This window comes from Petaurus breviceps, unplaced genomic scaffold, assembly GCF_028583685.1.
Source record: "Petaurus breviceps papuanus isolate PSGF00001 unplaced genomic scaffold, PetGlider_PUasm1.0 90897, whole genome shotgun sequence".
Lineage (NCBI taxonomy): Eukaryota > Metazoa > Chordata > Mammalia > Diprotodontia > Petauridae > Petaurus > Petaurus breviceps.
Window position 1 is genome coordinate 11,307,868 of NW_027187374.1, and position 16,508 is coordinate 11,324,375.

Sequence of the window (16,508 nt, forward strand, 5' to 3'; positions counted from 1 at the left end):
ATTATTGAATAAAGGTACATTTTTTTTGTTCACATTTACCTGTTTATTAAAATTGCTGTCAATGTTCATTAAAATAAGCCCTCCCCTGAAAATAAGCCCTTTGGTGTTTTTCTGTCCAAAAAAAAAAAAATAATAAGACAGTGTCTTATTATCGGGGAAACACGGTAGCTGACCGTGATTAATATGAGATGACCCCCTAAGTTCCCTTCTGGCTTTAAAACTAATTCTATAGAACATATTTGCCCTAATTTTTTTTTTTTTGTCACTTAGCCTTTATGTACATTTTTTCCCCTCACAATCCTTCAGTCCCCAAGCAGTCTCTCTTTATCTCCAAATGAAATTCTTTTTCAAGTTCATGCTGCCTGATCTAAAAGACTAATTTTCCCTTTTCTTAGCCAATCTTCTAACAAAAACTATCTACACCTGACGCTTCTGCTTTTTCACCTCTTACTCCATCTTTTTGCAATTTGAATTTTAACTTATCACTTCGCTGAAAATGCTCTCTCCAAATTTAATACTGATTGCCAAACTGTCTTCCTTCTTCTTGAACTATCTGCTGCGTTTGCTACTTGAATACCTTCTTTTCCTAGATATACTTTCATGACACCCACCTCCTAGGCATCCTCCTGCCTGTCTAGTTGCTCTTCAGTCTCCTTTGCTGGCTTACCAATCATATTTATGACTCTACATTATGACTCAACCAACTACCAAGAAAGTTCAGATTAGATTAGTGAAGGAGAGTGAGGAATGAGGATAGCACCACTATTACAAACCTGCAAGACTGGCAGAATAGTGGTGCCATCACAAGAAATAGCCAAGTCTGGAAAAGGGGTTTATTTCGAGTGGAAAGATGAGTTTTGTTTTGGCCATGCTGAATCTGAGATGACTCTGGGACATTGTAATTTAAAATATTAAATTAGAATTTAGTGATGTGAAACTGAAGAGAGAAATTGGAAGTGGATGGTCTCAGATCTGAGAGTTATCTACATACAGATACTCTGGGGCAATGTGCACAGAGATAATAATTAAATCCATGGCAGTTGAAAGAGAGAGTATACTATGAGAAAAGAGCAGCCTAGGATAGATGGCTGGAGATCAACCATGGTGCATGGTCATGAAATGACTGATGAGTTATCAAAGGAGACTGAGAAGAAAAAAAACAGACAGGTAGGAGAACCAAGAGAAAATAAGTACCAAGAGGGAGAGTGGATATAGGAAAATGTGATCAACAGAGTCAAATATAGTAGATGAGTCAAGAAGGATGAAGACTGAGGGGAAACAAACCATAAACATCAAATTTGTCAATTAAGAGACTATTGCCAACTTTAGAGAGAGCACTTTCAGTTAAGTGATGAGGTTGGAAGCTACATTACCAAAGGTTGGGGTGTGAATGATAGGACAAGAAGGGAAGGCCATGATTGCAGATAACTTTTTCTAGGAGTAGAGAGAATCTGACAGTGAATGGTCTCAACTTTCTCAATCAAGTAAGAGGTTAGGTATTCAATTAAGGAGAGGAGTTGGGGGAGTACTGAGAAGAGGAAACTTTGGAATAGCTTCTACGGGGAGGGAGAAAGGGAAGCAATTATAGAGGAATGTAAGGACACTTGCCACAGTGAGGAACCATTTGAAGCTAGTTAAAATGAATTTGAAATGTACCCAGGCATATGGCTGTATCCCTTCCTCTTAGTCTTATCAGCAGTACATGTGGACATGAGGACAACGAGCAGCATCCCACTCTAGGGTCAGAGGCAGAGTTTCCTGCCCAGTCCTGTTTTCAGATTTCTCTTCCTGATCACTTGGTCCAAGGATGTTGGAAACCTGCTCTGCCACCTTGGCAGATTTCTCCTGGTTCTACTACAAATTCAGTTTACCTAATGTGAATGGGCCATCACCACAACCAAGCAACCCTTTTAATCATCCCTAATTGATTCTCTATCTCATTAACTTCAGCAAACTATTACAAATTTTCTATCCTCAAATCTCCTCCAGCACACCTCCCCTAAACTTTTCTCAATCAAACCACTCATTTATTTTACTAAGAAAACACAAGCCATTTGCCATGAGTTACCTCTTCTCTCATAATTTGTTGATGTCATCCCCCATTCTCTCATCATGTAGACTAATCTCTGATGAAGTGGTCCTTTTCTTCAACAAAACCAATCTTTCTACAGGTACCCATAATCCCATTTCCTATTTTCAATTTATTGCCAACCTCTCCTCCCCCCCCATCACCCTTTCTCTCCAATCTTCCTTACAAACACACCCAAATTTCCTAATCCTTAAAAACAAAACAAAACAAGCCCAACAGTCATTAGAACTCTTCATTCACCCGCCTCAAACTATCATCCAATACCTCTTTCCTTTCGCAGACTCCTAGATATAAATGTTTCTACTTGTTGCCTCCACTCCTCTTCTCTCACTCACTTCTCAATCCTTTGCAGTGAGGCTTTCAACCTTATCAACTAAACTTCTCTTGCCAAAGTCACTAATGATTTCTTCACTGTCAAATCTTTATCTCAATCCTAATCCTTAACCACTCTAAATCACTAGCCAGTGTTAACTACCTTTTCCTCCTGGATAATCTCTCCTCTAGATTACATTTACTCTCTTTTTGTTTTCCTTCTACTAGTCTGATAGCTCTTTCTCAGTTTTATTTGGATCATCAGAAATACCATGCCCACTAAATGTAGATGTAACCCAAGGATCCACATGGGTCCTCTTCTCTTTTTTCTCTATATTCTCCATCTTGGTGACCTCATCAGCTCCAATGGTTTCAATTTTCATCCCAATGCAGACGACTCCCAAATCACCTGTCTCCTGAGCTCCAGGTCTGCAACACCAACTGTCTATTGAACATTTCTCATTAGACATCCACATTCCATAGGCATCTCAAATAAAAATGTCCCAAATGGAACTCATTAGTTCTCTCCCAAACCCATCTCATTTCCAAACTTCCCTATTTTTGGCAAGGGAACTACCATTCCTGCAGTCATCCAGGTTCAAAACCCCAGTGTCAGCCTCAGCACCTCCTTCACATTTACCTTCATATCCTCTCAACTAGCCATCTTATCATTTCTATCTCTGTAAATTCCCTACAGAATCCTTTTTAGTCAGAATGCTGGTAGATGTTTATCACTTCTCCCTGCTCATACCTGTCCTGCACAGAGCTGCCAATCTGATTTTCCAAAAGTTCAGGCCTGACTCTGTTACCTCCTTTACCCATTCAATGCCCTTCATTGGCACCCTATTACACTATGGATCAAATATAAACTACAGCTTTTAAACCTTTTCACATCCTAGCCCCAATCTATCTTCCAACCTTATTATACATGACTTTCTTTACCACTCTGTAGTCTAGCCACACTGACCTCTACTCAATGGGGCCATCCCATAACCTATAAATAACAGAAGAACTGAAGAGACAGTTTGACTTGATCTCAAAATACCAATTATAAGGTATTCTAGAGGTTGAAATTGATCCTTATCTATCAAGGTATGATATATATCATACCAAGTAATTTTCAATGACTATTCTATTATGACCCATTTGAGGCAGATTTATGGTTCAAGCATTGGGTGGTTCTCATACAGAAACAAGTATCCATAAAATCTACTGACAAATGGTTTGTCCTATACAATAGCTAATTGCCATGATTTGCTCCCCTTTTCATTTTATTTCAACTTACATATTATCACTTATTCCCTCTCACTACACTGTTTTTGATTAATTTGACAGTAAAAATATTAAGTTTTTAGCACCATTCTTTGAAAGACTGAATTTTTTAATAAACATAAAGAATCATATAGTCTAATCTCATTTGTGGACTAGTCTCTTATACTTATAAAATATGTACAAATAAATATGTATATGTGTATTGTGAAAGAATCCATAATTATGCAGTTAAAAGAGAAGATGTGAAAGATCAGTGGATAAGGAATTAGAAGTCTAGGTGTAAATCCTGGTTCAAATTGACCACCTGGTTCAAGTTAGCCAAGCGACCTTGGAAAAGTCACTTCATAGTTTAATAGGGCTTAAGTTTCCCTAATGTTTAAAATTATGGGTTTGAAATAGATGCTTTCTAAGATCTTGTAGAGACAAGGTCAGGATCCCCTGTGTTAGTATATTTTAGTATCTAAATCCTGAAATTCAATGATCTTATGAATTTTCAAGATGGAGATGTGACTGTGTGTGTATTTAGATCTAGATATATAGGGATATAGATGTGAACACACACACACACACACACACACACACACACACATATACCTATACATAGAGTGAAGGTGCAAAAGAGAATGTGGTAAGACAAAACCACAGAGTCAAAAGTACCTGATTAGGACCAGTTAATCAGTAATTGAAATTTGCCTCAAGATTTCAGCATTCATAGAAGATAGGTCATCTAATAGGATTCACCTGTGAATTTACTAGGTCCTATTACTGTTCCTTAGTCTAGTGTCTAGTCTTACATCTGATACCCAGATGTCAATAAAAGGGCCTGAGACATCAGCCCTGGGGCTGCAACTATGTATGTGAGTAGGGTCCTTCTCAAAGATCATCTCAGAGTTAGGCCCATAGTGGGTTTGGAATTGTGGAATTATAACAGACCCTCTTCCTAGGGCTGTGCAATAATACTGTTTATATGATCCTCTACAATAATATAAGCTTTTTTCCCCTTTTGGCCAAATGCATTGAACTGAATTGATCACATGTACACATCTACTTCAACTAAATCTGCTATATACAACAACATACAAAAATATAAGACATGAACATAAAATAAACATAATTTTAAAAATACACATAAAAACTTAAATATGCAAAAGTTGTATATCTAAATTAGCATTGTCTGAAGCAAAGTGATCACTGAAGGAGGGCAACTTTTTTTTTTCAATGGTACTGCCTCCACTCATATCATTTTAGGAATTCTTCTTTTGATACTACCTTCAGAGCCAGTTAATTTAAAAGCTATGTTTTGACAGAACCATCTATTAGCCTTTCTTCCTTCTCCTTTGTAAGTACAATTCAGGTGCCACCTCCTACATTAGGTTTTTCCTGATCTCCCCAGCACTTAGCACTTTCTCTCTCTCCCTCCCTTCTTCTTCCTCCTCCTCCCTGTATAATTATTGTTCTCTGTATGTTTTCTGTTGATTATCAAGAAAAGTAAAAACAAAAATGAAATTACTTTGTATTTAATTATGTGTCCATCCTTCCCTCTACCGCCCTAACTCCTTGAGCTCAAGGATACATAAACTTGTAAGGTAAAATGTATATTTTTAATTGTTTTTGGAGGCCAAATATGTACTGGAGAATTGTCCTTAGTTGGATATATGAAGCAGCTACTGTTACTGTATATACTTTATATGTGTAAGAGATTGCTATACATATTATAACATGTATATCCCTCTTTGATCTTTGTATTGTAATCACCTACCACATAACCTGGCAATATTAGGTACTTAATGAACTAAATTTAATTAAAATTATAAACTAGAGATGCTTAGATTTTGAAACAACATGTAAACACGTGTAAAAAAGGACAAAAGATTTTAAGAATTTACAAGATTAATTTAATTAAGAATTAAATTAAGTTTAACTAAAATTTAAATTTTATTAAATATTAAATTTAATTAAAATTTAAATTAAGTTAAGAATTAACAGATTAATCAACTGTATCTTCTACCCTTACCTTTCAAAGACACCCAATAATGTTTCCATTTCCTTCGGGTTGCTGACTCTACCTTCTTGTTCTTCTTGTGGACAAGGAAGTTCTTCACAGCTAGGGCTCCGGCCTTTCGTACTGTTCCTTGGGCAGCTGACAGGAGGATGTCTGACTGTCCCAGAGAGCTCAAAGTACCACTACTCTGTTCATCGCTGTGGGCAGAGCCAGCTTCCTCAAGGCTCTCGCTGTTGTTGGTGCTCATCTCCAGTTCCCGACGGAAGTTCTCGTAGACCCCTTGCCGAGCAGCATCTCCAGTAGAGCTGCTGCCACTATCACTGCCCAAAAACGCTCGGCTAGTAGTTGGGGAATAGCTGGAATTGGTAGCATTGGAGCGCCTGGAGAGGAGATCTGTATCAAGGGTGGCTCCTTCAATCCCACTGTCTGCAAACTCACTCCCTTCACCTACGTTCACATCCTTGAAAAGAGAAAAACCAAGAGAAGAAAAAAGAAGCCACGTCACTTAAGGGGATGTGGTTTACTAAAGGAGGTCCAATGGTAACAGCAAAGTGAGAAGTGGGTATATATGGGTAACTAGGCTAGGTAACCTTGAGCAAAATCTTTCTGTTGATCAGTTTCTCTTGTGAAAAATGAGGAGGCTCTATCATAATCTATAAAATCCCTCCAGTTCAAATAGTCTATAATTCTTTGATGCCAAGGCAGCCAGCATATTTTTGTCATTCATGTTCTATGATCAAGCCCCAGAACTCAGATGTTCTCTTTGTCATCTTCTATTGACCCAATAATAATAATCACTAAGGATACCTAACATTTATATAGTGATTACTTTGTGCCAGGCACTGTGCTAAGAGCTTTACAATTATTATTTCATTTGATCCTCTCATTAACCCAAGGAGGTGGGTTTATAGATGAGGAAACTGAGGTGAAGTGACTTACCCAGGGTCACACAGTTAGTGTCTGAGGCAAGATCTAAACTCAGGCCTGACTCCAGGTCTGTGCTCTAATCATTGTGCCACAGAGCTAATCTGTCTTTGTTGTTTTAAACTATAAAAATATGAAATTCCCTGGGCACAAGAGATACTCTACTGCTCGGAAGCTGGTAACTTGTCTCAGTTTGGGTGCGAAAAATTTGGATGAGAGGGGGAAAGAGAATGGGAAGAATTGGTGAACTTTTCTTCCTCCGGTTGTCTTGCATTTATCCATATATACATTATATCTACTCTTCCTCTCCCCCTCCCCCCAAGAATGAAGCTTCTTGAAGGCAGAGAATATTTTGTTTTTGTCTTTGTGTGTTCTCTATGCCTTGCACAAAGTAGAGGTTCAATACATCTTTACTGAATCAGAGGAAGAGAAAAACACATCATAGAACTTATTTATCTGACTTGGGTAATCACCTAACTGGCAAATCAACTATTGAGGCTCTGCCACCTGCTGAGAATTGTAGCCCTCAGCTGCCCTTACTTAGTCTCCTAAGAGTGCTTTGAACCCCCTGGGAAAATTCTATAGGCCAATTAGTTGCTCCAAATGTAAGGATATATAACAGCATAACTAATTCTGTAGAGCTGCTGCCTATAAAAAGCCTGCCATCCATTATTTAATGTGATGACTAACAGGATAATATTGCACCACCCCACCCACTCATCCCACAAGGAAAAAGAGAGTGTTTCTTCAAATCAGGTCTGGTAGCTTCAATTCTTGGTTGCTTGGGAAAAGTGTCTTATTTTGTATTGTGCCAAATAATTCTGCAGGGCCCATTGCTCTGTTCAGCATTCTGAGATAGATTTCACTTTTTAAACCAGAGATTCTTAGAAGAAGCACTTTACCTAAAGCCTCTAGCTAGAAGACAACTTAGAAAAAAGACAGAGAAGTATCAATTCCCAACTCCAAAAACTTAAAAAACATTCACAGTTCTATACTCTAACTCAGGTTGTAAATTATGCAGAAGAGGTAACTGCCCTTAAATTAAGGTCTTAATTGCTATAAAATGTTTCATGTATTTCCCTAAAAATAATTAAATTCTATTGTAGCAAGGTGATTAAAGTCTACCATAATCACTTATAGATCAGCCCCTCAGCCTGCTACTTGAGTCACTCCCATATTTAATATTATCATCTCAAGCACCAGTGTAATTAAAGGTATGCTTGCATAATTCCTCATTAGCTAATTAAATTTTGACATATTGCTCAATTAATCAAGCAAGCTCAGAGTTCACACCCTAATTCATCAAATTATTCTCTAAGCTGGAAAGATCTCCTTTCCCAATCTACTACTCATGCCTCTCTGTACATTAAATCCCTTCCCTTGATTAAGGAACTCCTTAATCAACCCTTTAATTAAGATTAAATAAATATTAAAATTATGGAACATAGACCTTATTAGCAATGACACGAATACTAAAACAGAGGTGAAAATATCTCTTATTGTTTTCGCCATGAGAAAGTGTCACTTTAAACTATCACTGTAACTGTTTGATTTCACTTCTGAACAATTGTGCTCCCAACTTAGTTCGCTGAAGAAACCCAAATCTCTTCTCCAAAATTTCCTTCAGTAACTTCATCAAGTTTCATCAAGAAAGGCCTCTCCATCCTCTTTCTCTCTGTCTTCACCAGCTTCTTTCCAACCATGACAGAATAATAGTCTCTCACCAGATTCAGTGCTAAAAGCACTGAAATAAAGTTTCTTCATGAAATAAAAGCTGAACATAGTTCAATGTTTCTCCCTTTTTTTCTCTGTCTTCCCCATAGTTTGTCATAGAATAAAGATAGCATATACTTTCCCTAACTCCACAGGGAGAAGAACCTTAAGAACCTTATAAAATTAAAGAAGCAACTGAAAATCATATGACTGCTACCCTTAGAGTCAGTAACAATTTCTACTGCCTCCACAGGACAGGTTTTTAGGGTTTTTGCACTTTAAAAAAATTTTACACAAATATGTGCATCTCTTGTCTACAGGTTGCTTTTCTTTTTAAATATGTAAGTCAGCATGTAACTTTCAAATAAATCCTCTATGTCTGCAGGTCTTACTGTCCTGTTTTCTTCCTTGTTTCAATAACCTTCTTTTCTTTCTTTTTTCTACCTTTTTTTCTTGTGTGTGTATGGGGGAAGGGGTGCCAGAATGAAAGAAAAAAACAATTCTTTAAACAAATACACAGTGAAGTAAAAGAAATTTCCACTTTGGACATGTCTGAAAAGGTATGTCTTATTCTGTACCTCAAGTCAGGAGGTAAGAAATATGCTTCATCGATAGTACTGCTATACCAGTGGATCACGGCTGATCATAAATATTGATTAGAGTTCTCAGGTCCTACAAACTTTCCTTTACAATGAAATATGAGTCTCAAATGTGAGTCTTTACAATGCTGCAATTACTGTATAAATTGTTCTGTAAGTTATCTCACTTTACTCTAAATCAGCTCATACTAGCCCTCCTAGGTTTCTCTGAAGCAAGTTCTCAATCAATAGGCATCCCCTTAGCTTCCAATACTTCCAGGACCAAAAAAAAAAAAGCTGCTGTAAATGTGCCCTTGTTGTCTTTCTTTGATCACTTTGGGGTTTAGATTTAGTAATGGGTCAAAGAGTACGCCTCATGGTTTAGTAACTTTTGGGGCATAGTTCCAAATTACTTTCCATAACAGCTGGACCAATTCATAACTAAAGTAACAGTTCATTAGTATGTCTGTTTTCCTATTGACCCTGGGTGAGGCTTTTGAAACAGGTGTCACACTATGAATAATTAATTATAGAGTAATAACAATAGTAATGTTGGATATCATAGTTTTATTGGCAAGGAGTTTCATTGGCAAGAAATAAGATTTTTTATTAGCTAGCAAGGTTTGAAAAATATTTTACAAATATCTCTTTTATCCTCACAACAACCCTGGGAAGTAGGCACTACTATTGTTCCCCTTTCACAGATGAGGAAACTGAGGCTGAGAGTGGTTAAGTTACTTTTCCATAGAGTCACACAGTTACTAGAGATGACTAATATTTACCAGTGTTTCCCTATGAGTTAGATCTATCCCTTCTTGTTCCTTTCTTTGACAGGGATTAGTTTCCCCAAAAAGGAAACAAAGAATTCCAAAGCCTGAAGAGCCTGTCTTATCTTCCCTATCACCAAAGGAGAACTGGGCCCATCTAACTTGGTATATGTTTTAAGGCCACTCAAGTTACCATGTCCTTCACCATATCTTGACTTGATAACCACACACATTTTCATATGGAGATTAGGAGGGCTTTCTCCTGAGAAACTAAGCACTACTGTATCCTTCTTGTATATCCTTGCAGTGTTAGAGCAAAGTAAACCTTCTTTTGGTAACTATCTATGACTTAAGTGCCACATTTCATCTGAACATCAAATCTAAAGGAAGAAGAGTGTTGGTATTGGGGATTAGTTAGACTTGTGTTAAATCTGATATTAAAGTAATTGTTATTTGAAAATATTTATATTTTTATGTGAATAAGATGGAAATAAAAACATTCTGTTACTGCCCATATTGCCTTCTAGAAACACTTCTATGTATTTATGTGCTTTGCTATTTTTAATAATATTATTTACATAAAGACCTTTAGTGCCAATTTTTTTAAATGATGTTTAAAAAATTTTAATGTAATTGGGAAATATGTAACAAAATAAATAAAAATATATTAAAAACAATAAAAAAAGACCTTTAGTGAGTTTTAAATTCTTTGTACTCTGAATCACCTCATATACGTGATTCTATATTTCTTTACATTCTTCATGGATATAATTTCTTATGGTACAAAAATATTCTTACATATCAACTTGCCACAATTTGCTAAGAAATTTCTTAGCTACTGAATGAATATATTTCTCTCATTTTTTCTTCTAGTAAGAATAATTCTGCTAGGAATATTTTTGTATAGATAAGTTTTATTTTGATATCAGTACCATTCTTGGGGTATAGTCCAAGTCGTGAGAACAGCAGGTCAAAGGATATGAATAATTTTATAGCAATTACTATATAGTCATATAGCTGTCTGAAAAGAATGTCCAATTAACAGCCTAACAGTGAAAGAGTATGCTTATTTCTCCACAGCCCTGAAGGCAATGGATTTTTAAGGTTTTAAATTATCTTGCCAATTTAATTGGTTTAAGTATTTCTGAGCTGTTAGAACTTGCATTTCTCTAAATATGAAGGTTTAATTTTAATCAGTTCAGGTGGTTTCTGGTCATGTGCTTTTTTTTTTTTTTAAGAACTCCCTATTTGTATTCTCTGATGACTAATCTTTCAGGAAAGGGTATTCCTCTGTGTCAATTTCTATAGATTTTGGGTATCAAGGTTTTTATGGCAAAGGTTTTTCCTTTAATCTGTTGCTTTCTGCTTTGTTACAAAAGCATTACTGTTTGTTAAACAAAAAGACTTTATTTTAATATGATCGATGATCAAAGGCATCTATTTTACCTTATTTTGCATTTGTTGAATAACTGAGAATTTTTCCTTTGCACAACTGTGACACTCAACTCTTTCTGTCTCTTCTCTCCTCTCCTCTCTTCTCCTTTCCCCTCCTGATTTCTCTACATATATATATATATATATATATATATATATATATATATATACACACACACACACACATATGTATGTAGACATCCTATGCATTTAAAATTTATTGTGCATGGCATGCAATGTAACTTTAAATACTATTTTACACCATACTGTTACCTAACTTCCCCAGTTTTTATTGAATAATTAGTTCTTTCCCCAAAGTATATAATTTGAAATTTACCAAATATAAGCATATGTATCTCTGGTCCTAGTGTTGTATTACCTAATCTGTTCCATGCATCTACATTTCTAGCAAGTATCAAATAATTTTGATGATTACTGCTTTACATTAAAATACAGCAGTACAAATACCATTTTCTCCCTTATGCCCCAGCCATGAGCCTGGATATTCTTGCCTGTTTATTCCTCTATTTACATTTTATTATTTACCTAATTTTATTAACTGGCATGTTTGTATTTTGATTGATATTATATTAAATCTATAAGGTATACCATACTCATAGAACTGCTTCCCTCCTTTTCTTTGTCTCCACTTATTTAATTCCTTTATTTCTGTTTGAATTGTTTTATATAACTCTTTGTCTTGATAAATTAATGCCCAAGTAGTTTACACATTTTGTCATAATCAGAAATATTTTTCTCCTATCAACTTGGTTCTTTAAATAATGATTTTATATGATTATTATATCCCAATATTTGATTACTGATTATTTTTCTACTGTGGAGTTAATTCAGTTTTCTAGATAAGTCAGCATATCATCTTCAAATAAAGATTTTATGCTTTTCTTCACCTATATTTTCTTTTAATTTCAATTTTTGACATTATTGCTCTATTTTCATTTCCAAAAATATGTCACAAAATAACCAGTAGAGCACACAGCTCTACTGACAGTAGTAGCAAAGCCTCTCAATTTTTGTATTACAATGATAAATATTTGTATTATGCTACAGAAAATTCTTCTTTCCATATGCTTTTTTTGTTATTACTTTTAAAAACAAATGAACATTGCATTTTAAGAAAGAATTTTTCTACATATACTGATAGGACAGGGTTCTAGGATTCTTGTTATTTATGTTTTTTGATACTGTTTTCCTAATATTAAAGCATTCCTGGTACAAATTTATTCTGAACAAAATGAATAATCTTTTTGATCATTTTATTTTATTGGCATTTTGTTTCATATTTCTACACTGAGTCACTAATAATCCAATAATAAAATTGAGTTATTCCTCTCTTCATTTCTTCCCCTTACATGAATCAGGAGTCAAGGAAAATAGCATTACTTTTGTTTTTATTCCTTCTAGGGTGATTCTATTGCAAAGTATCTATAAATTAATTGGTTTAATAACTCAACTCTAACTCTAGGCTTTCTGAATGTCAAAAGCTATTTTACGGTAGATTTTTCTCTCCACAAGTGTCTAAATTTAAGAAAGTATTTTAAAAGACTATCTTTTGTATTTTAAAAGACTGAGTTAATTTTCAAATGAAGGTCTAATTCTTAGTTTTTCACCATATCCTATTCTAGCTATTATTACTGTGTTTTAAATCTTTCAAAATATAGTGCTTTTCAACTGCTTATAAAGCCAACTCCTTGTCACTGTAGTATCACAACTTAAACCCTTGTTTACATGAATGAAGAGAAATTGGGATTACTTCTATTGGCATCCTGTGAATTCTGCTCATTTTTAATCTTTCCCTTGTTTTCAAATTTTTTGGTAAACTTTTTATATGACATCCTTAAATCTCACCATCAAATTATTTTTCACAGATTTCACAAAGATCATTCTCAAATTTTCTCCTTTTCTTTTGTCCTCCATATCTAGAATTTTTTTCTGCATGGCTTCCAAATCTGCTTCCCTTTTGTTAAATGTTTTATTGATGATTCTTAAAACTGCTGTTATTTCTTGTCCTCCCAATAGAGGAGCAAAGAAATCTATCTCTTATGGCAAAGAAATACATTTAGACAAAACAAACTGAAACATTACTTCTTAAAACATGTTTCACTCTACACTACTACATATTCACTCTAAGCAAATATGCCTCACAACCAATCTTTTAGATACAAAATTCAAATCTTTTTCTTATTGACTAACTTTCTGGGTATTGTCTTTTTCCTCTTTCCTGCCTCCTCTGTTGTTTTGACATTCTATTTTGCAGAAAAATAATTCTGCTTTCTCCTGAATCACTGTTTTATTTAAATTTTCCAGAGAAAATTCTAAATTGCCAAGTTCATCAGCATCTTATTTTAAGGGCCCTTAACTGGTATAAGCATTTTATCTTATTTCACAATGTGTTAATTTCATTTCTTCCTTTCTTTCTTACAATGTGTTTAATATGCATTTGTTGCATCTTGAGAATGTACTAGTTTTACTGCTGTTGTTGCTACTGTTAATCTAGAATAGTTTCTTCTGGCATTTTTTTCTTTGTTTTTTAAAGTATATTTTTTCACTATTAAAACTTTAGTTTAATCATTTTTTTTAGTGGTTCACAAATATTTTTTATTTTGAGGATTTCTAGGACCTTTGATTAAAGTGCAGATCTTTCTTTTCCACCTTGTATCCTACTTCTTTCTACTCACACAGTTACCATCTTAGTTCAGGACTTCATCACTTCTTGCCTAGATTTTACAAGTTCCCTAAGTGGTCTCCTGACTGAAGGTCCTCATCACTCTATTTCCAAAGTCTGAAAATTAAGTATATATCTGACCATGTAACTTCCCTATTCAATCAATAACAATGATTCCCTATTGCCCCCAGGATCAAATATAAAATCTATTTGGTTCAAAGCCTTTCATAACCTGGCCCCAACTTACATTTTGACCCTTATTGGACATAATTTCCCTTCCCAGAGTTTGTGATACCAACTTACTCATATAAAATATTTCACCTTCAATCTCCAAGCCTTTTAAGAGGTAGTCCCACATGCCTCTGTCTCACAGAATCTTTTTCTATAAGATGCAATTCAAACAATATCTTCTGAATGAAGTCTTTCTTGATCTCCCCATTACTAGTGCCCTTGCCCCCAAACTACCTTGTATTTAACTACTTTGTACTGTATTTATTTACTTTATATTTCTGCAATATATATTTTCATATTGTTTCCTCTTCTTCTAAGAAGGGATTTTTTTTTACCATTTTCTTCACACAGTGCCTGGCACATGTAGGAGCTTGATAAATACTTTCTGACTGACTGCTTGATTTCAAACACAATCCAACCTAAGAAATACTTTGATTTATTCATCCTCCTAAACAAAGTAAAGAGATGAGGAGATGTTTTTATAGGAGTGGCTTGTAGCACAGGGTGAATTTATCTACCTTTATTGCTCACAGCTTAAAGTAACAGATGAATCTGTGATTCAAGCAGAGAATTTTTATTGCTTCTGTAAGTGGAAACATATGCCCAATACTGCACACCAAATTATGTAAATTTTTAATCTAGTCCATGGAGAAATAACAGCTGACTGCCAACTTCTAACCCCCTAGTTTTATCACCTAAGGCATGCCAAATACCCAGAAACTCAGGAACCTGAGAGATTCATTAACACTTAATGTTAATTACTCTAGGTGTCAAGTAGAAAAGTGAGGTTAGATTATCTCTAAATCTCTCTTGAATTCTAAATTCTAGGATCCTAAATTCCACCAAATATTCCAATATCATTATAATTTGTTTGAAGGAATTATTCTAATACAGTGAAGCAAGTTTCCTCATAATATAATTTCACTTCATCTACCTCTAATATAATAGTCAAGATATCCACTGTACTCAATACCAGAGATTCATACTATACTTAATGCTATTTCTTAAGGGCAGGAGGATAGAGCAATAAACTTCTCCCAAAGCCTTCCTTTGTAGAACGCTCAGAACCCTTAGAAATTTCCAAGTAACTTTCCATTTTCCATCAGCAGCTTTGCTTAGTTTTGACTCCAGCTTCCCCACCCCTTTCAGTTTCCTTTGTGGTCTTCCCCCATTAGACTGTAAACTGGTTGAGGATGGTCTTTCTTTTTCTCATTGCTATCCCCAGTGCTTAGCACAGTGCCTGGCATATAGCAGGGGCTTAATAAATGCCTATTAAATTGAATTCTTATAGCTCAGAAGAATGAGAACTTTTTTAGATGACTGGGGAAATTTTCAACATTCTTATCTTACAGTTTGTTCAGAACCCTTCCTCTTCTACAGTTAAAGGGTTAAATGACATTCTGTAACATTGAAACTTGCCTTTCTACTATAGTTGGATTCAAATATCAACCCTTCCAACTATTCTCAGCACTACTTTATCCTAGGTCAGAAAACAGGCACTAACAAAGTGTAAGGGTTGAAAAAAATGGTAATTTTTTTTTTAGTAATCTATAGAAAACACAAGCAAGATCCTCTCTGAAACTCAGTTTCCTTATCTACAAAAGGAGGGGGATTGGAATTAGATTCTATGAAAATTCCTAATCTCAATTTATATCATAGTGGCTGATCTTTTCTGAATTAGTTAATTTTAGGAGTTACAGGAAGGAAGAAGCTGACAAAAATGTTATTTAAAAACAACCTGGAGATGATCTAAATGATGATGATGTTCCGTGGGTGGACAGAGAACTAACTGTTAAAACTGGCCCATCATCGGGTCAGAAGATACCTGAAAATAGCCTAAAAAGTATAAAAATAATAATTTCATGGGGAAAATATTCTATTACAATTACACTTCAGAGTCATTAGAAAACTTCATAAATCTTGCAAACTCAACACAGATCTTTCTGCTGCAAGTTTTCACAGAACTTTCACCAGGGTTTCTACTGCATGTTCAAGTATCTAACTCTGAATTTTGGAACTACAAGTTATTGTTATTTCAAAGTGGTCATGAAATTTATCTGAACCATTTTAGTGATGCCATAAATTGCATGAAGAATCCATAACAGTCCCCTGGGACAAAGAGCAAATTCAAAATATATTCTCACCTGCTCCTTAAAAACAGTGCCATGAAACTTAAAGGACAGATAAAAGACACTGTGGTCTTTATAAAAGCAGCTGACTTATGTCATGCTATGTATGATATGGGTTGTTCTATTTTTATAGTGGATTACAATTGAAGAGGTGAATAAGCTGTGTCTTAATGATAGAGAGGTAAAGATGTCATTATGAATGTTTAAGAATAATTAGCAGAGAACTTTTTTAATCTTTTCTTTTAAATCTTTGTTACAAAGGAGGGCTAACTCAGTAGGAGAGGAGAGATATATTGGGAAAAGAATGTGATGTTAAAAACGTGATGTAAAAAATGTTTAAAAAACCTCAAAAACATCAGAGGGGAAAGTAAATT

General features: G+C 34.9%; 1 protein-coding gene across 21 annotated transcripts in view; it reads right to left on the reverse strand.

The window, feature by feature from the left end:
- The window catches only part of TIAM1 (TIAM Rac1 associated GEF 1), a 354,474-nt gene that overhangs the window by 112,942 nt on the left and 225,024 nt on the right, over positions 1-16,508 (reverse strand). For all 21 annotated transcript variants that reach the window (XM_069074990.1, XM_069074987.1, XM_069074981.1 and 18 more), the window contains one exon: positions 5,688-6,135. In XM_069074990.1, coding sequence (XP_068931091.1) covers positions 5,688-6,135 — 448 coding nt within the window. The remainder of the gene's footprint in view (positions 1-5,687; positions 6,136-16,508) is intronic.